The sequence below is a fragment of the Eumetopias jubatus genome, unplaced genomic scaffold (genome assembly GCF_037043125.1).
Source record: "Eumetopias jubatus isolate StellerSeaLion01/CBP00866 unplaced genomic scaffold, mEumJub1_p1.0 scaffold_3, whole genome shotgun sequence".
Taxonomy (NCBI): Eukaryota; Metazoa; Chordata; class Mammalia; order Carnivora; family Otariidae; genus Eumetopias; species Eumetopias jubatus.
This window is the reverse complement of record NW_028274809.1, coordinates 39,588,925-39,615,110: the sequence shown is the minus strand read 5'-3', so window position 1 is coordinate 39,615,110 and position 26,186 is coordinate 39,588,925. Positions and strand designations below refer to the sequence as shown.

At 37.6% G+C, this 26,186-nt stretch overlaps 1 protein-coding gene across 2 annotated transcripts in view; it reads right to left on the bottom strand.

Moving 5' to 3' along the window:
• DNAH7 (dynein axonemal heavy chain 7) overlaps positions 1 to 26,186 on the bottom strand; it is a 249,121-nt gene that overhangs the window by 105,299 nt on the left and 117,636 nt on the right. For both annotated transcript variants that reach the window (XM_088022077.1, XM_028121645.2), the window contains exons 35-40: positions 25,627 to 25,782; positions 24,603 to 24,771; positions 23,008 to 23,134; positions 21,558 to 21,777; positions 15,840 to 16,712; positions 13,617 to 13,846 (exon numbers count right to left, since the gene is read on the bottom strand). In XM_088022077.1, the coding sequence (XP_087878203.1) occupies positions 13,617 to 13,846; positions 15,840 to 16,712; positions 21,558 to 21,777; positions 23,008 to 23,134; positions 24,603 to 24,771; positions 25,627 to 25,782 (1,775 nt within the window). The remainder of the gene's footprint in view (positions 1 to 13,616; positions 13,847 to 15,839; positions 16,713 to 21,557; positions 21,778 to 23,007; positions 23,135 to 24,602; positions 24,772 to 25,626; positions 25,783 to 26,186) is intronic.

Sequence of the window (26,186 nt, the reverse complement as noted above, 5' to 3'; positions counted from 1 at the left end):
GTATTACAATAGTCACTGTAAATATGGATGAGGAGTGTCCTACCAGGATATAGGTAGCATCCTGGACAATACGGGAAAGGCTTCAAAATGCTTGACGTAGTGGGTTAGCACAGGAAGATTTAGAATTAACTATAGTTAACATGCAAACATTAAACTTTGCATCAATATTTTTTGTGTCATGAAATCTGTGCATGTTGGTGTTTTAAGTATATATTTTAAATATTTAAAAGAATTCAGTCTGTTAGATTCACAGATCAACCTTACGGTCCAATATAAATTATGTAATTGAGCAAGAGCTAGATTTCTGTTTTAAAGTAAAAATAGCTCATAAAGTTTATAGGTAATATTAAATATTTAAAATAATTTAAGGCTCACCCTCTGTATTAGTTTAACTTACTAATTTTTAAAAATTATTTAAGTATGTAGGAAATTTTGATTTGTTAAATCAGACCTCAAAAGGGAAATAAAAACCTTTAGAAATTATAAATGCAATGAAAAATATTATAAATACAAAGTAAAAAATTTGTTTAAATAACTTTTTGAATGTGACCAAACATTAGCTGAAGAACCCTTTAAAAGGTAGATCATTAAAATTTTTAAATATCTAATTTTATAGCTTAATATAATGTTTTTACATTTTATAATATATTGGGTATTTATTAGAACCAAAGAAGCTTTTGAATAAACTTCTTTTGCATCTAAAAGTCACCCTCAGCAGACTGAAGGAAGTTAAGATGGTAGAGTAGTAGGAAACCCTAGGCTTGCCTCCTCCCTGGAACACAGCTAGATAAGAATCAAATCATTCTGAATACCCAAGAAATCAATCTGAGGACTGACAGAACAAACTGCACAACTAGAGGGAGAGAAGAGGCCACTGCACATTGTGGAATGTAAGAGGTGTGGAGACGTGACTTAGGGGAGAAACGGATCATGGGTGCTGTAGAGAGGAGGGAGCCCTGCTCAGAGAGGAGGGGGAGAGAGAGAGAGAAAGAGAAGTGCACAAGGGCTTGCACAAGGAAAACAATTCCCCAAAACCATTGACTAGGAAAATGAAAGGGGCTGACTTTCATGAGTTTTTACAACCAGTGGAGTTCAAAGCCCGGAGCTGTTGCTGGTTGGAGCTCTGAGGGCGCTGCAGTTCTCCTGTGTAGGATGGCAGATATCCCAGGGGCAGATGGTGCAATCTGAGGATCCCCCAGGGATGCACTGGGAGAGACAGTTCCCTTTTCTTGGAACACATCTGGGAGAGGTGACATTGCCTCTCCAGGGACAAAAGAGTCAGTGGATGCCACTTCCTTCCCCTGCCCCCTAGCATAAACTAACTTCAGAAAGCAGCACAGCACCAACACTGGCAGCCTAAACGGCTTACACTAAGCCCACCCCCTGAACTTTGTTGGTGCACACTTGCCTGAGAACCAGTGCATTGGGCCCCTTCCTCCAAAGACCAGTGCAAATCCCCCACATGCACCATGACTACTGACCATAGAGTCCTGCAAAGTTTCAGCTCTAGTGGAAAGAGCATCAAGTCTCTTTTAACAAGCAGACCAGAGTGCACCTAGTTAAAACTCACCACACTTTAGTCAAGGTCCAAACACTCCCCATTGCAGGCAAGGAGAAACTCCACAGAGGACTGACCTGAGGAAAAGAGCAGCCAAAACAATAGCAGCAGAGTACACACAACATACACTGGAAACACTTTCTGTTGCACCAGGCCCTGGAGAGTGTATGACCTCTTCTTTATAGAGCCATTACTCTCAGAAGCAGGAAACATAGCAGGCTTTCCTAACACAGAGAAGACAGACATCTAGACAAAATGCCAAGATGGAGGAACTCATCCCAAAAGAAAGAACAAGAAAAGGTCATGGCCAGGGGTCTAATCAAAACAGAAATAAGTAATATGCCTGGTCCAGAATTTAAAACAACAATTATAAGGATACTAGCTGGGCTTGATAAAAGCATAGAAGACACCAGGGAGTCCCTTACCACAGAGATAAAAGACCTAAAAACTAGTCAGACCTAAATGAAAAATGCAATAACCAAGATTTGAAACCAACTAGATGTAATGACGATGAGAATGGAAGAAGCAGAGGAACAAATAAATGATACAGAAGATAAAATTGTGGAAAATAATGAAGCTGAAAAAAAGAGAAAAAGAAAAGTATTAAATCACAAATGTAGACATAGGGAACTCAGTGACTCCATAAAGCATAATAACATTTATATCATAGGAGTCCCAGAAGAAGAGAGGGGATGTTTATTTGAGGAAATTATAGCTAAAAACTTCCCTAACTCGGGGAAGGAAACAAACATCCAAATCCAGGAGGCACAGAGAATTCCCAACAAAATCAACAAAATCAGGCCAACACCAAAACATCATAGTTAAATAAAGAAAAAATCCTAAAAACAGCAAGACAAAAGAAGTCCTTAACTTCAAAGGGAAACAAGATTAGCAGCAGATCTATCCACAGAAACTTGGCAGGCAAGAAAAGAGTGGTATGGTATACTCAATGTGCTGAATGGGAAAATATGCAGCCAAGAATATTCTATTCAGCAAGGCTATCATTCAGAATACAAGGAGAGATAAAGCATTTCCCAGACAAACAAAACTAAAGGAGTTCATGATCACTAAAGCAGTCCTGCAAGAAATACTAAAGGGGACTCTTTCAGTGGGAAAGAAAGACCAAAAGTGACAAAGACTAGAAAGGAACAGAGAAAATCTCCAGAAACAATGACAAAACAAGTAATAAAATGGCATTAATTCATATCTATCAATAATCACTCTGGATATAAATGGACTAAATGCTCCAATCAAAAGACATAAGGTGTCAGGATGGATTAAAAAAAAAAAAAGAAAGATCCATCTATATGCTGTCTACAAGAGACTCACTTTAGGAGAGAGGAAAGATGGTGGAAAAGTAGAGGACCCTCGTTTCATCTGGTCCCTTGAAGTCATCTAGATATCTATCAAATCATTCTGAACACCTGTGAATTCAACCTGAGATCTAAGAAAAGAACTGCTGCAATTAAACAAATAGAAAATTGACCACTTTTTATAAGTGGTGCAAAAGTCTCCAGGGAACAAAAGCCACAAAGAGTAACCCAAAGCATCCTACACTGAGCTCGGCCCCCTGGCAAGGGGCAGTGCAACTCCACCCAGGCAAAGACACCTGAGACTCAGTGCAACAGGACCCTCCCCCAGAAGACCAGCAGGAACATCAGGTTAATACCAAGTTTATGGATCACACAGAACTGAAAAACTCCTGCACTAGGGAAAAATAGTACATAGAATTCAAGATTTTTTCTCACAATTCTTTAGTCTTTCAGATTAAAATTTTCTTTTTCTTTTTTTTCCTTTTCAACTAGCTTCTTATTTTCTCAACTTTTTTAAAGTCTTTTTTTAATTTGCATTTTTACATTTATATTTTATAAATGTATTCTTCATTTTTGGCTTCCTTTCACTGCATTCAATTTTATTTTTGTATATATATGTTTTTATTTCTTTACAATTTCAGGATTAAGTGTCTTCTAACAAACAGACCAAAATACAGCCAGGACCAAGTATATGACCCTGTTCTGTCTACCTGTTTTATTATATTCTCTTTTTCTCCCCCCCGCCCCTTTTTCTTTTTTGGTTTCTGATCTCTTCTAATTTGCCTAGTGTATATTTCACTGGGGTCATGGTTGATATTTTTATTTTTTATTTCTTTTTTGTTCTTTCATTCATCTATTCTTCTCTGGAAAAAATGACCAGAAGAAAAAAATCCCAGAAAAAAGGAAAAGAGACAGTAATCACTGCCAGAGACTTAAGAAATTTAGATATTAGTAAAGTGTCAGAGCTAAAATTCAGAATAATGATTATAAATAAACTAGCTGGGCTTGAAAAAAGCATAGAAGACCCTAAAGAATCCCTTTCTAGAGAAATAAAAGAACTAAGATCTTATCAGGTTGAAATCAAAAAGGGTATTGTTGAGATGCAATAAAAGATGGGGGCTCTTACTGATAGGATAAGTGAGACAGAAGAAAGAATAAGTGATATAGAAGATAAAATTATGGAGAATAAAGAAACTGAGCAAAAGAGAGATAAACAATTATTGGACCATGAGGGGAGGATTCAAGAGATCATAAAGGGAAACAATATTAGAATTATTAAGGCTCTAGAGGAAGAAGAAAGAGAGAGGGGGGCAGAAGGTATATTTAAGCAAAGTATAGCTGAGAACTTCCCTAAGGTGGGGAAGGAAATAGGGCATTCAAGTCCAGAAGGCACAGAGAAACTCCCTTAAAATCAATAAAAATAGATCAACACCTTGACATATAATAGTGAAGCTTACAAATTTCAGAGATAGAGAGAAAATCCTGAAAGCAGCTCAAGAAAGAGATCTTTAACCTACAAGGGTAGGAACATTAGACTGCCAGCAGACCTATCCACACAGAACTGGCAGGCCAGAAAGGGCTGGCACGATATATTCAGGGTACTAAATGAGAAAAACATAAAGCCAAGAATACTTTATCCAGCAAGGCTGTCATTCAGAATGGATGGAGAGACAAAGAGCTTCCAGGAAAAACAGAAACTAAAAGAATTTGTGATCACTAAAACAGCCCTGTAAGAAATATTAAAGGGAATGCTATAAGCAAAGAGAGAGCTCAAAAGTAACATAGAACAGAGACAATGCACAGAAACAGTGATTTTACAGGTAATACAATGGCACTAAATTCGTATCTTTCAATAGTCGCTCTCAATGTAAATGGGTTAAATGCCCCAATCAAAAGACACAGGATATCAGATTGGACAAAAAAGCAAGACCCATCAATATGCTGTTTACAAGAGACCATTTTAGACCCAAAGACACCTCCAGATTGAAAAGGAGGGGATGGAAAACCATTTACCATGCTAACAGACATCAAAAGAAAGTTGGGGTAGTAATCCTTATAACAGACAAATTAGATTTTAAACCAGGGGATGAAGAGGGACACTATATCATACTTAAAGGGTGTATTCAACAAGACCTAATAATTATAAATATTTATGTTCCTAACTTGGGAGCAGCCAATTATATAAACCATTAGTAACAAAATTAAAGAAACACATTGATAATAGTACAATAATAGTAGGGGCCTTTAACACCCCCCTCATTGCAATGGACAGATCATTTAAGCAGAAGATCAACTAGGAAACAAGGGCTTTGACTGACACACTAGACCAGATGGACTTCACAGATATAGTCAGAATATTCCATCCTAAAGCAACAGAATACACATTCTTTTCAAGTGCACATGGAACATTCTCCATAACAGATAACATACTGGGTCCCAAATCAGGCCTCAACTGGTACCAAAAGATTGAGATCATTCCCTGCATATTTTCAGACCACAGTGCTTTGAAACTTCAACTCAGTCACAAGAGGAAATTTGGAAGGAACTCAAATACTTGGAGGGTAAAGAGCATCCTAGTAAAGAATGAATGTGTCAACCAGGAAACTAAAGAGGAAATTTAAAAAATTCATGGAAACAAAAGAAAATGAAAACACATCTGTTCAAAACATTTGGGACACGGCAAAGGCGGTCCTAAGAGGGAAGTACATAGCAATTCAAGCCTTTCTCAATACACTAGAAAAGTCTGAAATACACTAGTTAACCTTACACCTAAAGGAGCAGGAGAAGGAATGGCAAAGAGAGCCTAAACCAAGCAGGAGATGAGAAATAAGAAAGATTAGAGCAGAAATCAATGAAACAGAAACCAAAAGAACAGAACAGATCAATAAAACTAGAAGCTGGTTCATTGAAACAATTAATAAGATCGATACACCCCTAGCGAGAATTATCAAAAAGAAAAAAGACCCAAATTAATAAAATCATGAATGAAAGAGGAGAGATCATGACTAACACCAAGGAAATACAAACAACTGCAAGAACATATTATGAGCAACTATATGCCAACAAATTAGACAATATGGAAGAAATGAAGGCATTCCTGGAAAGGTATAAACTACCAAAACCGAAACAGGAAGAAATAGAAAACCTGAACAGACCCATAACCAGCAAGGAACTGAAGCAGTAATCAAAAATCTCCCAACAAACAAGAGTCCAGGGCTGGATGGCTTCCCAGGAGAATTCTACCAAACATTTAAAGAACAACTTTTACCTATTCCTCTGAAGCTTTTTCAGAAAAGAGAAATGGAAGGAAAACTTCCAAACTCATTCTATGAGGCCAGCATTCCCTTGATCCTCAAACCAGACAAAGACCCAACCAAAAAGGAGAATTACAGACTCATATCCCTGATGAACATGGATGCCAAAATTCTCACCAAAATACTAGCCAATAGGATCCAACAGTACATTAAAAGGATTATTCAGCATGACCAAGTGGGTTTTATTCCTGGGATGCAAAGGTGGGTCAACATTCACAAATCAATCAATGTGATACATCACATTAAAAAAAAAAAAAAGGACAAGAACCATATTATCCTCTCAATTGATGCAGAAAAAGCATTTGACAAACTACAGCATCCTTTCTTGATTAAAACTCTCCACAGTGTAGGGACAGAGGGAACATACCTCAATATCATAAAAGCCATCTACAAAAAGCCCACAGAGAATATCATTCTCAATGGGGAAAAACTGAGAGCTTTTCCCCAAGGTCAGGAATGAGACAGGGATGCCCACTCTCACCACTGCCGTTCAACATCATACTAGAAGTCCTAGTCTCAGCAGTCAGACAAAGAAATAAAACACATTCAAATTGGCAAAGAAGCAGTCAAACTCTCTCCCTTCACAGATGACATGATACTTTATATGAAAAACCTAAAAGATTCCATCCCAATACTGCTAGAACTCATAGAGGAATTCAGCAATGTGGCAGGATATAAAATCAATGCATAGAAATCAGTTGTATTCCTATACACTAACAATGAGACAGAAGAAATCGAAATTAAGGAATTGATCCCATTTATAATTGCACCAAAAACTACAAAATAACCTAGGAATAAACCTAACCAAAGAGAAAGGATCTGTACTGTAAAAAATATGGAACACTTATGAAAGAAATTAAGGAAGACACAAAGAAATGGAAAAACATTCCAGTCTCATGGATTGGAAGAATAAACATTGTTAAAATGTCTATGCTACCCAGAGCAATCTACACATTCAATGCAATCCCTATCAAGATACCATGAACATTTTTCACAGAGTTGGAAAAAACAATCCTAAAATTTGTATGGAATCAGAAAAGACCCTGAATAGCCAGAGGAATGTTGAAAAAGAAAAGCAAAGCTGGAGGCATCACAATGCTGGACTTTAAGCTCTATTACAAAGCTGTAATTATCAAGACAGTATGGTACTAGAACAAAACCAGACCATAGATCAATGGAACAGAATAGAGAACCCAGAAATGAACCCACAACTTTATGGTCAACTAATCTTCAACAAAGCAGGAAAGAATGTCCAATGGAAAAAAGACAGTCTCTTCAACAAATTGTGTTGGGATAATTGGACAGCCACATGTAGAAGAATGAAACTGAACCATTTTCTTACACCATAAACAAAGATAAACTCAAAATGGATGAAAGATCTAAACGTGAGATAGGAATCCAACAAAACCCTAGAGGAGAACACAAGCAGCAACCTCTTCAACCTTGGCCACAGCAACTTCTTGCTAGACACGTCTCCAAAGGCAAGGGAAACAAAAGAAAAATGAACTACTGGGACTTCATCAAGCTAAAAAGCTCTGCACAACAAAGGAAACAAGTCAACAAAACTAAAAGGCAACCTATGGAATGGGAGAAGATATTTGCAAATGACATATCAGATAAAGGGCTAGTATCCAAGATCTATAAAGAACTTATCAACCCCAATACCCAAAAAACAAAGAATCCAGTCAAGAAATGGGCAGAAGACATGAACAGACATTTCTCCAAGGAAGACCTACAAATGGCCAACAGACACATGAAAAAGTGCTCCACATCACTTGTCATCAGGGAAATACAAATCAAAACCACAATGAGATACGACCTCACACCAGTCAGAATGGCTAAAATTAACAAGTCAGGAAACAACAGATGTCGGTGAGGATGTGGAAAAAGGGGAACCCTCTTACACTGTTGGTGGGAATGCAAGCTGGTGCAGCCACTCTAGATAACAGCATGGAGGTTCCTCGAGAAGTTAAAAATAACGCTGCCCTATGACCCAGCAATTGCACTACAAAGTATTTACCCCAAAGATACAAATGTAGTGATCAAAAGGGGCACCTGCACCCCAATGTTTATAGCAGGAATGTCCACAATAGCCAAACTATGGAAAGAGCTGAGATGTCCATCGACAGACGAATGGATAAAGAAGATGTGGTGTGTATACACACACACACACACACACACACACACACAATGGAATATTACTCTGCCCTCAGAAAGGATGAATACTTAGCATTTATATCGATGTGGATAGAACTGGAGGGTGTATGCTGAGTGAAGTAAGTCAATCAGAGAAAGACAATTATCATATGGTTTCACTCATATGTGGAATATAAGAAAGAGCATAGAGGATCATAAGGGAAGGGAGGGAGAACTGAATGGGAAGTCATCATGGAGGGAGACAAACCATGACAGACTTTTAGTTATAGGAAATAAACTGAGGGTTGCTGGAGGGGAGAGGGGTGAGGGGATGGGATAATTGAGTGATGGGCATTAAGGAGGGCACATGATGTGATGAGCACTGGGTATAATACACAACTGATGAATTATTGAACTCTACATCTGAAACTAATGATGTACTATATGTTGGCTAATTGAATTTAAATAAAAAAGAAAACAAAAAGTTCAGTGAAACCATGTAGTACTATATTTGAAGGAACTATCAGAATAAGCTCATGAGATAAGCTATATTAAAAAGAGAGAGAGAGAGATTTACTTTAGACTGGCAGATTCAAAGTGAGGGGATGGAGAACCCATTATCATGCTAATGAACATCAGAAGGAAGCTGTAGTAGCCCTACATATATCAGAAAAACTAGATTATAAACCAAGGACTGTAATAAGAGATGAAGAAGGGCACTACATCTTAATAAAGGGGTCTTTCCAAAAAGAAAATCTAACAACTACAGATATTTATGACTCCAACTTGGGAGCTCCCAAATATCTAAATCAATTAATAACAAACATAAAGAAACTCATTGATAATAATACAATAATAGTAGGAGACTTTAACACCCCACTCCCAGTAATGGGCAGATCATCTAAGCAGAAGATCAACAAGGAAACAATAGCTTTGAATGACACACTGGACCAGATGGACTTAACAGATATAGTCAGAACATTTCATCCTAAAGCAGCAGAATACACATTCCTTTTCAAGTGTATATAGGACATTCTCCAGAATAGATCACATACTCAGTCACAAATCAGGCCTCAACCAGTACAAAAAGATTGAGATCATACCATGCATATTTTCTGACCAAAATGCAATGAAACTTGAAGCTAACCACAAGAAAAAATTTGGAAAGACCATAAATACCTGGAGGTATTTATGTTTAGTATCCTACTAAACAATGAATGAGTAAACCAGGAAATTCAAGAAGAAATTAAACAATACCTGGGAACAAATGGAAATGAAACATGATGGCCCAAAACCTTTGGATGGAGCAAAAGCAGTACTAATAGGGAAGTATACAGCAATACAGGCCTACCTCAAGAAGAAAAGTCTCAAATACACAACTTAACCTTACACCTAAAGGAGCTAGAAAAAGAACAACAAATGAAGCCTAACACCAGCAGAAGAAAGGAAATAAAGAGTAGAGCACAAATAAATGATTTGGAAACAAGCAAAACAAACAAACAAACAAACCCAGTAGAACAAATCCAAAAACCAGGAGCTGGTTCTTTGAAAGAATTAAAAAAATTGACAAACTCCTAGCCAGAGTTATCAAAAAGAAAAAAGAAAGGACCCAAATCAATAAAATCACAAAAGAGAGAAAGAGATCACAACACCACAACAGCAGTACAGTTATAAAAGAATGAAAAATTATATGCCAACAAATTGGGCAATCTAGAAGAAGGATAAATTCCTAGAAACATAAACTACCAAAACTGAAACAGGAAGAAAGAAAATTTCAACAGACCCATAACCAACAAAGAAATTGAGGCAGTAATCAAAAATCTTCTAACCAAAGTCCAAATCCAGATAAATACAGATGCTTTCCAGGGGAATTCTACCAAACATTTAAATAAGAGTTAATATCTGTTCTTCTCAAACTGTTCCAAAAAATAGAAATGGAGGGAAAACCTCCAAATTCATTCTACGAGGTCAGTATTATGTTGATTCCAAAACCAGACAAATACCCCACTAGAAAACAGAAATGTAGGCCAAGAGCCTGGATGAACATAGATGCAAAAATTCTCAACAAGATACTAGCAAGAATGAGTCAGTATTCACAAATCAATCAACGTGATACACCACGTTAATAAAAGAAAGGATAAGAACCTTATGATCCTCTCAGTAGATGCAGAAAAAGCATTTGACAAAGTATAGCATCCATTCTTGATAAAAATCCCTCAACAAAGTAGGGATAGAGATGGTAGTATGATAGTAGGCAACATCATAAAGGCCATATATGAAGGACCCACAGCTAATATCATCCTCAGTGGGGAAAAACTGAGAGCTTTTCCTCTAAGGGTAGGAACAAGACAGGGATGTCTGTTCTCAGCACTGTTACTTTAACATAGTACTGCCAGTCTAGCCTTAGCAACCAGACAAAAAGAAATAAAAGGCATCCAAATTGGTAAGGAAGAAGTCAAATTTCTGCTACTCACAGACAACATGATACTCTGTGTAGAAAACCCAAAAGTCTGCACCAAAACATTGCTAGAACTGATACATGAACTCAGTATAGTCTCAGGATACAAAATCAACATACCAAAATCTGTTGCATTTCTATACACCAATAATGAAGTAGCAGAAAGAGAAATCAAGGAATCAATCCCATTTATAACTGCACCAAAAACGGTAAGTTAGTTAGGAATAAACCTGACCAAAGAGGTAAAAGATCTGTATGCTGGAAAACTATAGAACACTGATGAAAGAAATTGAAGAGAACACAATGAAATGGAAAAACATCTCATGCTCATGGACTGGAAGAACAAATATTGTTAAAATGTCTATACTACCCAAAGCAATTTACACATTCAATGCAATCCCTATCAAAATGCCATCAGCATTTTTCACAGAGCTAGAACAAACAATCCAAACATTTGTATGGAACCACAAAAGAAATAGTCAAAGCAATGTTGAAAAAGAAAAGGAAAGCTGGAGGCATCACAATTCCAGATTTCAAGTTATATTAAAAAGCTGTGGTCATCAAGACACTATGGTACTAGCACAAAACCAGACCCATAGATCAATGGAACAGAATAAAGAACCCAGAAATGGACCTATAACTCTATGGCCAACTAATCTTTGACAAAGCAGGAAAGAATATCCATGGAAAAAAGATAGTCTCTTCAACAAATGGTGTTGGGAAAACTGGACAGTGACATGCAAAAGAATGACACTGGACTACTTTGTTACACTATACACCAAAACAAATTCAAAATGGATGAAAGGCCTTGATGTGAGACAGGAATCCATCAAAATCCTAGAAGAGAACACAAGCAGCAACCTCTTCAACCTTGGCCACAGCAACTTCTTGCTAGACAACGTCTCCAAAGGCAAGGGAAACAAAAGCAAAAATGAACTACTGGGACTTCATCAAGATAAAAGCTCTGCACAACAAAGGAAACAAGTCAACAAAACTAAAAGGCAACCTATGGAATGGGAGAATATATTTGCAAATGACATATCAGATAAAGGGTTAGGACCCAAAGTCTATAAATAACTTTTCAAACTCAACACCTAAAAACAAATAATCCAGTTCAGAAATGGGCAGAAGACATGAATAGACATTTTTCCAAAGAAGACATTCAGATGGCTAACAGGCACATGAAAAGATGCTCAACATCACTCATCATCAGGAAAATACAAATCAAAACTACAATGAGATACCACCTCACACCTTTAAGAATGGGTAAAATTAGCAAGTCAGGAAACAACAGATGTTGGCAAGGATGGGGAGAAAAGGGCACCCTCTTGCACTGTTGGTGGGAATGCAAACTGGTGCAGCCACTGGGGAAAACAGTATGGAGGGTCCTCAAAAAGTTAAAAATAGAACTACCCTACAATCCAGCTACCCAAAGGATACAAATTACTGAACTGAAGGGTACATGCACCCCGACATTTATAGTAGCACTATCAACAATAGCTAAATTATGAAAAGAGCACAAATGTCCATCAACTGATGAATGGATAAAGAAGATGTGGTATATGTGTATACACACACACATACACATATATACCCGATATATATTCTCTCTCTATATATATATGTGTATATGTGTGTGTGTGTGTGTGTGTGTGTGTGTGTGTGTGTGTGTATAGTGGTATTTTACTCACCCACCAAAAAGAATGAAATCTTGCCATTTGCAATGACAAGGATGGAGCTAGAATGTATTATTGCTAAGTGAAATAAGTCAGACAGAGAAAGACAAATACCATAGGATTTCACTCATATATGGAATTTAAGAAACAAAATAGATGAACATAGGGGAAGGGGGAAAAAGAGAGGGAGGCAAACCATAAAACAGACTCTTAATGATAGAGAACAGAGAGTTGCTGGAGGGGAGGTGGGCAGGGGGATGGACAAAATGGGTGATAGGCATTAAGGAAGATCCTTATTGTGATATACACTGGGCATTGTATGTACGTGATGAATCATTAAATTCTATTCCTGAAACTATTCTATTCTATTCCTGAAACCAATGCTACACTATATGTTAACTGGAATTTAAATAAAAACTTGAAACTACAAAAATAAATAAATGTCACCCTCAATGACACTGAAAATTCACATTGACACATTCTATAGTACATAAGTGTATTGATGTTCAAATTGAGGGTTTCAAATGAGAGTTTAAAGAAGGAAACCTGACTAGCAGTTTCTGGGTTTCAGCTGTTCAATACCTAAACAGAAGTTTTATCTATTATCTGATTACTTATTAAAAAAAAATTCTCTCTAGTGGTGTTTACTCAGTATCATTGTCAAAGGATCCTGGAGTCTTAGCTCAGCTCTGAGTGGCACACCTTTATTCCTTCAACAAATATGATTATGCATTTACAATGTGCCAGACAACCCATCTATACAAAAGAATAAGACCTCTCCCCATCCTAAAGATGTTTGCAAAATAAATCACTTAAAGATATCTATAGGTATCTATAGATATATATAAAACAATATTCACAGTACACATATATGTATATACAAAATAAATTTCTATGACATCATAGCTATGTCATTTTTGTACACACAAATATTTTAAAATCACCATAGCTTACTTAGAAATACGAAATTTTGGGGTGCCTGGATGGCTTAGTCGGTTGAGCGTCTGACTCCTGGGTAGTGAGATCGAGCCCAGCAACAGGCTCCATGCTCAGTGTGGAATCTTTTTGCCCCTCTTTCCCCCTCTCTACCTCTGCCCCTGCCCCAATTCATGTGTGCTCTCTTTAATATACATAAACAGAAATATGAAATTTCATTTTTACCTTCTTTTCTTTTCCAATAAGATTTTGAAGGTGGAGATTAATTCAAGGTAAGAGGTAGGAGTCACATAATTATATCTTTGAAGTTCAACATAGAAGGATGTAGATAAATCTATAGTAGAAGTATGGAAGCTTTTACACATGTTGATACAGCCTTTTCGTATTTCCTCTGACATTTCAATTTCTTCCAAGAAGCGTGAGGCAACTGCCTGGAGTGCATCTTCAGGCCATGACTAAATTTAAGATAAATGAGTTAGTACTTGATCAAAGTGACTACTGTAAGTCTGTTACTACTGCAGTCCTTTGTGATTTATTGATGTCAGAAATGGAGAGGAACACATGAGGGATGGGGCAGGAGAGACACTTCCATGAGGAACTCCCTCCCCCCACCTGCAACCAAGGACTTGCACACTTAGGAGCCAGTAGCTAGTACAAGTAATATTGACTCTTCGTGGTTTGTTCAAAGGTTAGAGAAACTGTTCGTGAGTGTTGTAGGAGCAAGAAAGAGGAAAGGAACTAAACTTATGGAATGTCTATTTCTATGTGCATCCTACCAGTATCATCTCATTGAATTCTCCCAATAATTCTTTGAGGTAAATGTTATTATCCTTTCCTCTAAACTCCAGAATCATCTGAATGACTATCTCTTTGATTTCTCTTAAAGTTATCTCAAACTCGGGACAAGTCCAAAATGTGGTTCCTATCTCCTCCCAAGTAGTTGCCATCTTCCCCAGCTTTGTAAACATCACCACCATCCACCCCTTGCTCCAGCCAAAATGCAGGAGTCATCCTCGATACCTCTCCTCCTTCTCAACCCTTCATCCGTCCCACAAACAAGTTCTAGAGGCACCCTCCCCACAATAGCTTCCAAATCCTTTCTCTTCTTCCGACATCAACTACAGCCATCCCAATTCAACTCTCTGTTTTCATCTGCTTGGAACATTCCAACCGTGGCCTAACTGGTCTCCCTGCTTGTGTGGCTCTCTACAGCTGCCGGAGGGATTTTTTTCAAAATGTAAATTAGCTCATGTCACACTCCCCAATTAATAATCCTTCAAAGGCTTCCCAGCATACTTCAAATTCCAAACCAACTTGTAAATCCCTGCCTGTTGGGCCCTTCCCACCTTTCTGAGCTCACCTCTACTTCTTCCCCCTCAGTTACTTGGTGCCTGCCACCTCTGTGTCCCCTGACACACCCATTCTTTCCCCAGCCCCTTGCCCTCACTAGTTTATGCCCTCCACCCAGATGCTCTCAGTACTGGCACATTTTGTCTGGCATGCTTCCTCTTCAAAGGTCACCTCTTCAGAAAGGCTTTTACTCCCTATATGCCACCTTGTTGATGCAATGATTTTTTGCTAATTTGTCTGTCTCTAGAAAATAAGCTCGAGATCAGAAGCCTTGTCTATTTCACTTTCCTTTTCACTTCCAGCTTTTAGAATAGTACCTGCTATTGAGCAAGGGTTCAATAAATCTGTTTTGCATGAAACAGGCTTAGCAGGAAATGGAGGAACAGAGGGGCTATGTAAATTCCCCAAGGCCAAAAACACTCACAGGACCTCTGCCACAGCCCACGAACTCCCCACCCCACACCCTTGTCTCATCTGCTCTGTGCTTCCTGATACTGAAGTTAACTACCACAAATGTCACTCTGGCTTTCTTCCTTTTGACTTCCTGTTGGGTTTGGCTAATGGAAAGAGACTGGAAGAAGAGGAGATGGGTAGGACTATTCATACCCTCCCTTCCTTTCTAGCAGGAGACTAGTCCTATGTTTTGGGTTCCTGTTCCTGTCAGGTAATCCTACTTCCACAGCTCCGAGCCCCAGTGACATGCTTTCCTCCTCTTCCCCTTTATGCCCAAGCTGTAGGAAAGCTCCCTGCTATGCTCCACCCCTTCCTAACTTCCCCACTGTCCCCTCTCAGTTCCTTTAACCCCACCTACAGCTCTGGGAACAGCTCCTTCATTCAGTTTTTCTCAGTGAAGCCTTCAGTGCACTGTTCCCTGTCAGGACCCTGACTGATACTCAAATTTATTCTAAAACCTTCTATAATATATTGAGCTTAATGCTTTTCTTTTATGATGATTTCTTGAATTCTAATTTCATACATTATCATTGATCAGAAAATTCTGCTCGGTTACATTGCGGGGGGGATGTCTATAAAATAAGTCATGATGATGACAAAGATTCAACATTTCCAGAAGTCTATCTAAAATGTACATGGCAATACCTGAAACCAGTCAATAGTACAGCAGTTAACAAGAGCAGGGAACTTCCTAAGGCGGATCCGGAATGCATCTCCAATGGGACTCATGGCGAGGACCACATGCAGCTGGTTGCGGCAGCGATCGATAAACATATTGAAAAGAGCTATGGGGCTTCCATCTGTTTGTTTGGTTTTATCCCGTTGGCGATCTAACTGACGCATCTTATCACATATCTCCTGCTTCTCATCTAATGCGAAGAGATTTGGAACCTCCCCGGCATTCAGCAGATTGTTGACATCTTCCAGAAATGACTCCCTTTTTATCTGAGTGTCTGTAAACAGGAAGACACCGTGCATCTCACCTTCGGCACATTTCCTTAAGATCACTTTTAAATCTTCATGCCACTCAGAAGTACCATAGCCCTTGGAGATTTCAACCTGAAAAACTGAATAGTCAGCCATGTGGGCAGCTAATCTGGTGACAGACTGTCTTCCACTCCCTCCAACACCAACCAGAAGAGCATGGCTGCGAGGCTGCTTCAGGATCCTGGAAATTCTGCTGATGTGTTCTATGGCAAATCGGAACAAGACAAGGCTCATGGTTTTTTTGCTCATATTGTTGTATTCTTCTAGGTGAGCTTCTGCTATCACCCGAAGATTATCCACATCCTCAACTTCTCTGTAGTTGGTGTCCTCCCGCCTGGGATCATGAAAATCACAAAACATTAAGCTACGCAAGTCATCTTCTTCCACCACACCATCATTATCGAAATCTAAGTGTTGAAAAAGCTCATGAAAATCTTCATCCATGTATTTTTTTAAAATTTCTTGAATGTAGTTGATAAGCCAACTTCTATCTGCATTATCCAAAAGGCGGTCATAATACACTCTAAGGACCTGAAAAATTAAGAAGCAGCATTAGGAACTGATTCTTCTATTTTTGTAGTTTTATTTACATATTAATCTCAAGTCACATAAAAAGTACTCCAGGAAATTTCTATGGGTTTTATTAAAAGCATAGCCAAATGATCAGGATGGACTCATAATAATGCTTATTTTAAATATTAATTTTGATCATATATATTTGAGATAATACAGTTACATACAGTTATTAATAAAGGCTATTTGGGGAAGAGAAGATTATAGTGATGTAAAGAATATTAATGACTGGGGCGGCTGGGTAGCTCAGTCGGTTAAGCGTCTGCCTTTGTCTCAGGTTATGATCCCAGGGTGCTGGGATTGAGCCCCACATTAGGCTTCCTGCCTCTCCCTCTCCATCTCCCTCTCCCCCAGCTCATGCTATCTCTCTTCCTCTCTTTCTCTCTCAAATAAATATTTTTTTAAAAAGAATATTAATGACTAGAGAAAGAAAAAAGGACTAGAGAAAGAAAGTAGCTGCCTTTGCTGGTCACTCAGATACAGATAAAGAAGCTGGGCACTCCTTTTCAGTGATCCTTCCTTTTTCCAAGCCAGGGAACATTCTGAAAATTATTGGCAAATGAATCATATTATTTTTTTAAAGCATTTTTTTTTTTTTTTGGAAAAAGAGGAAATGTCTTAGGTGAAAGCCAAGTTTGTTTTGCACATTTATTATTTTTGTTGTAAGTCACTGCAGAGGGCAATCTACTAAAATAAATTCTGGTGATATGTACATGTTATGGGACTGTAAGAAATAGTTAACCAGGCTTGTCACATAAAACAACTATTTCCTCAAAGTGCTGTAAGTGTCCCTTGGTTACTATCTGTTTGGACTGAATGGTGTCCCTCCCCACCCCCCAAATTCACGTGGAAGTCCTAACCACCAATATGACTATATTAAGAGAGAAGTCCTTTAAGGAGGTAAAGTTAAATAAGGTCACAAGGGTGGAGCCCTAGTGCCATAGGACTGTCCGTGTAAGAGGAGGAAGAGACAAGAGAGTTTCCACTCTTTCCCTGCAGGTACACAGAGGAAGGGCCATGTGAGGACCCAATGAGGAGGCAGCCATCTACCCACACTTGGTGGCACCTTGCCAGTTGGACTTCTGGCCTCCAGGACTATGAGGAAATAAATTTCTTTTGTTAAACCACTCTGTTTGTGGTATTTTGTTATGGCAGCTCTCGCTGACTAATACGCCTATGATAGAAGCAATGCATATTTGTGTCAGCAAAACTTATGTCATTTGGGGGAAATGACTGAAACCTGTCTGCATCAGCTCCTTCACCTATAAAATGGAAACAGGAATACCTGCTTGGCATTACATTCCAGTTGTATGGCAAGAATAAAATGACAACCTATGTGGAAACACTATAAAATTCAGAAATAAAATTATTACAAGCCACTTTGAAATCAGCCTAATGGTATTCAGGAGTAATGATTTTTGTGTTTTCACTATTGTCAAGGTGGTACCATAATAGTGTGATCACTTTCTCTAGCAGTGGTGGCTGTGTAGGCAAATAGTAATGAGTGAGGCTTTGTGCATACTCTCACCGGTTCAAAAGCTATTTCTTTATGGGACAATCTAGTTTCCCGACATATGCCAATAGTCACCTCCTGAATTTGAGGTACTGAAGACGTTGTACAATATTCCTATGGGAAGAGAAACCTAAATCAAGCTAACCTCACATATCAGGTATCAGTGCTGAAGATGAATTAAGTCGTACTATTATCTAGCAGGCTATTTAGCAAGAACCTAAGGTAGTATTTCTCAAGGACTGTCACCACACCTGTATCGAATCATCTGTGGTACTTGCTAAAATGCAGATGGCAGGGGCCCACTCTGGACCCTGACTTGAAAACTTTCAAGATGGTGCCTGGGAGTATCTTATTTGTCTACTTCTATTTCTTTATATAAGATACAAAAATCCTAAGTGTACAGCTCCAAGAATTTTTACACATTTATATACCCATGTCACCACCACCAAGATCAAGATACAGAACACTTCCAGGACCTCAGAATCTCTCATGCTCACTTCTGCTGATCCCCTTCTCGCTACCTTGTGGTTCTGCTGCCCCCTCTTCCATTTTTAAAAAGTTGATATGTAAAATTTTTCTATTATACATGTACATCATTCCAAGAGAGGTAATCTCTGGAATATTTTTTATTATACTGTATTTATGCTTTGAGTTTATTTATCTCCAAGCCTTAATTACAGATTGTTTTAATTGATATATAATTCACATAACATTCACTCTTTTAAAGCATATAATTCAGTGGTTTTTATAATGTTCACGAAGTTGAGCAAACTTCACAACTCTCTAATTCTAGAACTTCTTCATCACCCTATGTAGCAATCCTGTACCCATTAGCAGTCACTCCTTACAGTCCCCCGGCACCCCCCACAACCCCTGGCTCCATTACTCTACTTTTTGTCACTATTAATTTGCTTATTCTGCACATTTCATATAAATGGGATCATATAATCTGGTTTCTTTCACTTACCATGATGTTTTCTAGTTTCATCTATGTTGTAGTATGCATCGGTTATTTCTTTTTAGGGCTGAATAAAATTCCATTGTATGTATATACCACATTTTGTTTGTCCATTCATTAGCTGATGTATATGTGAGTTGTGCCCACTTTTTGTTTATTACGAATAATTCTAATAACATTCGTGTACAAGTTTTTGTGTGGACATATGTTTTCAGTTCTCTCGAGTATATGGCTAGGAGCAGAACCGCTGGGTCATATGGTAACTCTATGCGTAACATTTTGAGGAACTAGCTGTTTTCCAAAGCGGCTGCACAACTTTTCATACCCATAAGCAGTGGGCAAGGGCTCTGATTCTTCCACCATCCTCACCAACAGTTGTTATTATCTGTCATTGGGATGACAGCCATCCTAGTGGGTGCAAGGTCTATCTTACCGTGTTTTGAATTGCATTTCCCCAATGACTAATGATGTTGAACATCTTTTCATGTGCTTATTGGCCATCTGTATATCATCTTTGGAGAAATGTCTATTCAAATCCTTTGCCCACTTTTAAATCAGTTTATTTGTCTTTTACTGTTGAGTTGTAATAGTTCTTTATATTTTCTGGATATGAGACATTGATCAGATGTAGGACTTGCAAATATCTTTTCCCATTCTATGGGTTGTCTTTTCACATTCTAGACAGTATCCTTTGAAGCATGAACATCTTTAACTTTGGTGAAATCTAATTTATTTTTTTCCTTGGGTCACCTGTGCAGAATAACTATATTTAATAAGCAAATCAGATGTTATGCACACAAATGTTTGAAAGCCATGGAGAAGCCAAAGAGAATGTAAAATAGTAAGCCAGTTTAATACCTTGAAACCTATTTAATAAAATCACATTAGGTCTTCTGATTTGGTAAAAGTGTCCGGAAAGGAAAAGGACACCCAAAGTAGTATTTGACCCATATCAGACCCTTAGGAAATCTATTTTGAGTGAATAGAAACAAAGCAAAAATAGAGTGTTGAGTTCAATCACTTCCTATTTTTTTTTTTTTGAAATGTTGAGAACAATGTGTCTAGCACTGTTCTCAGCACTGTGGATAAATCAGGGACCTCATGGAGCTTGCCTGCTATCTGAGGGAGATAGACAATAAACATGACAAAAAAATTATATGGTATGTTAGATGCTGCTAAATGCTATGTAAAGAAGAAAAATAGAGTAAAGTCAAGAAAGACTGGAACTGCTAGTGGGGTGTGAGCCTGTTATATACAATAGGGTGGTCAGTGTGGGCCTCATCGAGAAGGAAAGATTTGATCAAAGGCGGTAGGAAGCTAGCCCACAGGATCTGGGGCAGAGAGAAAAGCCAGTCGTCCTGTGTTGCTGGCAAAGGCGAATGAGTGTGAGAGCAAGAGGCAGCCTGAGGGGAGCCAGAGACAATCTTATGGGCCACCTGAATTTTATGTTTAATCCTTCCCAATGAAGTAGAGTGCTATTGGAAGATTTTCAGCTGAGAACTTAAACTCATTACATTATATGAATATGAAGTGCTCACTAAAAATTTCAAGTTATTATATTATGAATTTCATTACATTGAAAATTCCATTTCTAAATGCCCTTTTGAAATTTTTATCTCTATAGCACATGGTTTTAACATAGCACATTCCTATTTTCTAGATTTCTTAACTACATTATTAAAATTAAATAGCTATATTATTTACATATTAAAAATAAAACATTTTTTCTTTTATTTTCCTATAATTCTTTATTTTTAAGATATTAAATTATTTTTGATGCCTTATTTTTTGTATTCTTTCTCTCCTTCCTTCCATAAGTTTTTATAAGAAAATGTTCACCCATATACCTCTTTCCAAAAAGAACTTAAATATATTTTTAATGTAGTTTTATGCTTTCAAAACTGGTTTGCTTTGCAGTTGTTTTGGCACCTAGAAATACAAGTAGGTATTATAGATAAACACATTCATTTCTTATAAAAACAGCCCCTTAAAATGTATTCCATCTCAAAAATTATTTGAAATCCAACTATCAAGGATTAAGTCACTTGAAGGAGATTGACCCAAGGTGATACCTACTTTGAAATATCTTGTAAGTCAACAAAAATTTCTAATAACAGGAGATAATCCTTTTTAAATATCATAAGATATACTATGCTAAAGTATAAAGTGCTAAATATTCTTTTAAATTACCTTGATCATTGGCCTTCATAATGCCAAATAGCTGAATGCATTTCAACAATATAAACCGCTAAATGTTTCTTTTTACCCAGTTGCTGCCATGATAAAATCTTTGTTTCTAGCATAATCATATTCCAGTAACACAAAAATTTACCTCATGAACCCAGAGACGTTTAATCACTACTTTGGTTTCTGCTGTTTCTGGTCTTGACAGGCAAACTCCCTGAATGACACGGGAGAAATCACGGAGGTTGAACAGGTAGTGAGATTTAGCTGGAGTAGGCAAGAGATTCTTCATGGCTTCTTTATATAGAGCCATTGTACCATTAACAATTTGTGTGGTCAAATCTAGAAAATCGTCTGGAAATTTATAACTTAAAAAAATTTAATAAAAAAAGAAAATGTTAGCATATATGATACATAAATGATATTGAGCATGCCTAGGGTGAAATTTATTCTGATTAAATCAATTGATTTAATTTATAAGATTACCATTTCTAACAACAACAACAACAACAACAACAATAATAATAATGGACTTTTAATTTCTTTTAAAACTACTTTCCATTCATTATTTTAGTTTATGTTCAAAGAAACTCCATGGAAAGGCAGGACTAATGTAATGGACTTAAAACTACTTAAGTAAGTGGACAAAAGAGCCAGCCGAGGAACCCCAATTATATAACTCAAATCAAGCACCCACTAGACAAAAGTGTCCTAATCACTTTCATCCCTTAGCATTTTCAGTTGCATATAAAAGGAATCCCTGAAGAACACTGGTGAAATGAGTATTTTCAGAGAAAACAAGGAAGGAAATAAAAATACAGAAAAAAATAAGAAAAAGAGGAAAAGAAAAAGGAGAGTTAAAAAGAAAGTGAAATAGTGGGTTGGGATTTAAAAAAGAAGGGCAAAGGGCACAACTGGGGTAGAAAGAACATGTAGAATGAATATCCACTTGGAAAAACTTGACTATCTTTAACTTCTGGCTCAACGAGGAGCCAGCTGTCTTTCTCCATCATCACTGGATAGGGCAAGGATTGGCAACTTCCTGAGAATGGACATCAAGGAGCGGAGACTTGCACTGCCCAGTCCGGTTGGCTCCCTGACTTCTGCACACCATGTGGAGAAGCCCTGAATGTCCAGAGTTAGGCAGCAACATTTCCCACAGGGTTCTGGCTCAAAGGGTACACTCAAACTTAGATATAAATTTCCGTGGGGAACTCACGAGTTCTACTACAGGGTATCAAAGTCACAGGATAAACCTAACATACATCTTTCCAGCATTAATTGTATTACATGGTGAAAATTCAAAACATTAATAATTCCACCATGGACATACTATACAGCAGAGTGCAAAATTTGTATGTATTTTGGAGCTAAAATTCAAGACATGAGACAAAAAGAGAAAGATACTTTGGCCCCTTGGTGTTATGCTCCCATATCTGGAGATGAGAGCAACAGTGGGGAGCAATGTTACCTGTTATCTTTTTCTTTATCTGGGGATGTTTTCAGGGAATAGTTTGAGAAGCACTACTTATATTGATCTGTTTCCAAAAGACTTTATACCCCCTAATGAAAAAAGAAACACACTTTAAATTACTTACCAGATTTTTAAATGCCAGGTTAAGATTCTAGAGAAGATTGTAAACATGGATTTATCACTAAACTCATTGATTGTTATAATGTTGAAATGTCTCATATATCGGGGAGTTACTGGATTTCGACCACCACCTAAATATTAAAAAAGAGTAACTCTTAACAATGTTACTACTACACAGTAGAATATTTTCTCCAACATTTTACAAAAGTGAGACAATCCCCACATTTTTAAAAATTTGGGGATTATCTCACTTTTGTAAAATAATGATTACATTTTCAAAGATGAGGGTATTTTAAAAAAGATTTTATTTATTTATTTTGAGAAAGAGAGATCATGCATGAGTGGAGGGAGAGGCAGAGAGAGAGGGAGAGAGAGAAAATCTCAAGGAGACTCCATGCTGAGTGTGGAGCCTGACGCAGGGCTTGATGTCATGATCCTGAGATCATGACCTGAGTCAAAATCAAGAGCTGGACTCTTAACTAACAGCTACCCAGGAGCCCCTCAAATGAGGCTTTAATAACTAATTTAGAATGCAACATTTAAAAAATATTGGTATTATCTTTAAATATATAGACAAATCTTATTATTATTATTTTTTTTTTAGAAAAGAAAAGAGGCAAACCATAAAACAGACTCTAGAGAACAAACTGAGGGTTGCTGGAGAGGTGGCGGGCAGGGGGATGGGTTAGATAGGGGATGGGGATTAAGGAAGGCACTTGTGAGAGCACTGGGTGTCGCATGTACATGGATGAATCACTAAATCCTATAATTCAAAGTAATATTACACAGTGTGTTAGCTAGCTAGAATTTAAACAAAAACTTGAAAGAAAAAAAAGCATTTGTGGTGGCCCAGGAAGTGTGCTGAGAGCAATTACTGACTCAGAGCAACCTGACTGGGTTACAGGTCAAAAAAGGTCAGGGGGTCAGGAGGCAAACACCGAAGAGATTCCCTGAGAAATGATATATGGAGAAAAGGAATTTTTAAAGACTAGACTACCAGCTTCAGTTCAGGAAAAAAAAAAAAAAAACAGGTAAAAATGTCTAGTTAGTTGAATCAAGCCACTTTTGATACCCCATCATAAAAAAATTTCCCTTGCATAGATTCCTTTGAGTTTCTCAATTTCCATTGAGAAATGTAAAGAATCTTTAAGGGTTAATTCTTTTGGCTGTTTGCTACTTAAAATCCTCTTCACAGCCTGTCTAAATCCAAAGACTCACTAGAATGGGACTTGATTGGGGTAGAAACAGGGATTTCATACAGTTGAAGAATTAAGGAATATAACAGAGGGAAATGAGCTGCTTCGTGGGGATCTGGGTTCCTTAGAATATAGAGAAAGGAAGTGCAAAGTCCCAGAAGGTGGGAGAAAAAGGATCTGGAAGAACTGGTGGGAGAATGGCCCCAAGCAAGGCAACCCACTTTGTAGTATTGACCATTATAGTACATTCCCATAGGTCCAAAGGTATACACAGAGAAAACACATACACAAAAAATGGTAACTCAGATTGTCCAGTTGGGTTTCTCTTTCTTTCTCTAGCCATCTCTCTAGATATAACCAGGGTGATTCTCAACTTTAGTAATCGCAGACTCAGAAAACGTACCTGGAGGTCCCATAGCACACATGATTTGAATGTCCACTAGTTTAATCATAGAACAATCTTTTAGGTCATACCAATTCCAGTGATCTAACCATTGTCTAAGCAACTCAATGGGAGGCTGAGCCCCATATACTTCCCGAGCGGGCATATTGACATCATCTACAAAGACAACCTGAGAGTAAAAAGAGAAGCGTTACTAGAAAATATTATCACCTTAATATATTGTCCTATTGTGTCAACAGTGTTGAGGCAAAGAATTAGATTATCTTCTTGTAGGATACATATGTGAGAAATGATGGTCTCTTTTCAAATCAAGAATAATATCCCCTAGCATCCATGCTTGTAAGGAATATGGAAAGTCTTGTTACTAACCTTTATAGAGTAAGAGTTGAGGACTTATTCATCCTCTCACCCAATTTATCAATATGCCTCCTCTTTTTCCTTATACAATTTCAATACATTAAAGTAAATGAGAAAGGTAGGATTTTAAAATGATTATAACCTCTGAGTGGTGACAAGTGAGGCTCAGAAGGGTATTTTTGGCAGGAACACAGAGAAGTCAATTGATAGCTGGGTTGTTTAAAGGTCTAGAGGAGCAAGCAGCAAGATTCTGCTGAATAAAAATGTTAATCAGAAAATTAGAAAGGTAGATAATTTCCTAGATGAATATTCTACTTTTTAATTCAAAGGGCAATTGCTTGTTTTTAATGTCAAGTTGTCTAATGCACATGCAAATATGAACACACTTTAAGGAAAACTTAATCAAAAGTTGTGATTAAAGGGGTGCCTGGCTGGCTCAGTCAGTAGAGTGTGCGATTCTTCATCTTGGGATTGTAAATTCGAGCCCCATGTTGGGTGTAGAGATTACTTAAAAATAAAATTTTTTTAAAAATTTGTGATTTAAAAAAAAAAAACTGTACAAAAAGATGTCAAGTCCTAGTATATCTGGTTTCCTTGTTCTGACTGTAGCAGGGGACAAGAAGAGGACCAGTGCTATACCATATGGATAGAAACAGAGAGCAATTACCATTCTCTTGCCCAAAGGAGGACCAAAAACTCCCTTTCTTCTTTTGTCCAATTTTGACATGATAATATTCTGAGTTTGAGCTGCTGTAGTTTGTGCTGAGAAGTTAATTAGTAGAGGCTTGTAGATTTCTTTATTGAGTTGATTTAAAAGAAAATTCTGTATAACAGGAAATAATAAAATAAGCCATAGTTGGAATTATGCACTGACATTTCAAAATAAACACTAAGCATCATTGTTGACACACTTGAATTTAAACTTAGAGTGTCATAATTGAAAGAAGAGATGGAATCAATAGAGATAACAGTTACCATACCAGTGGCATGTCCCTGTTTGTCCAGGCCCCATGCATGTGGCTTCTCTGATTTCCAAAATCACCATGCAGAGTACACATACCTTCTTAACATGAGGTCATGAGGACTCAGAGGCTAAGAAACTTGCTTATGGTCTCAGGGGTGGGGCGAGAATTCAGATTGCCATGTGTCTCTTTCCAGATCAATGTTCATTTTATTATAGCTTATCTTTCCACTTAAATACCAAGTTTCCTATTAGTTAGGAAGCTT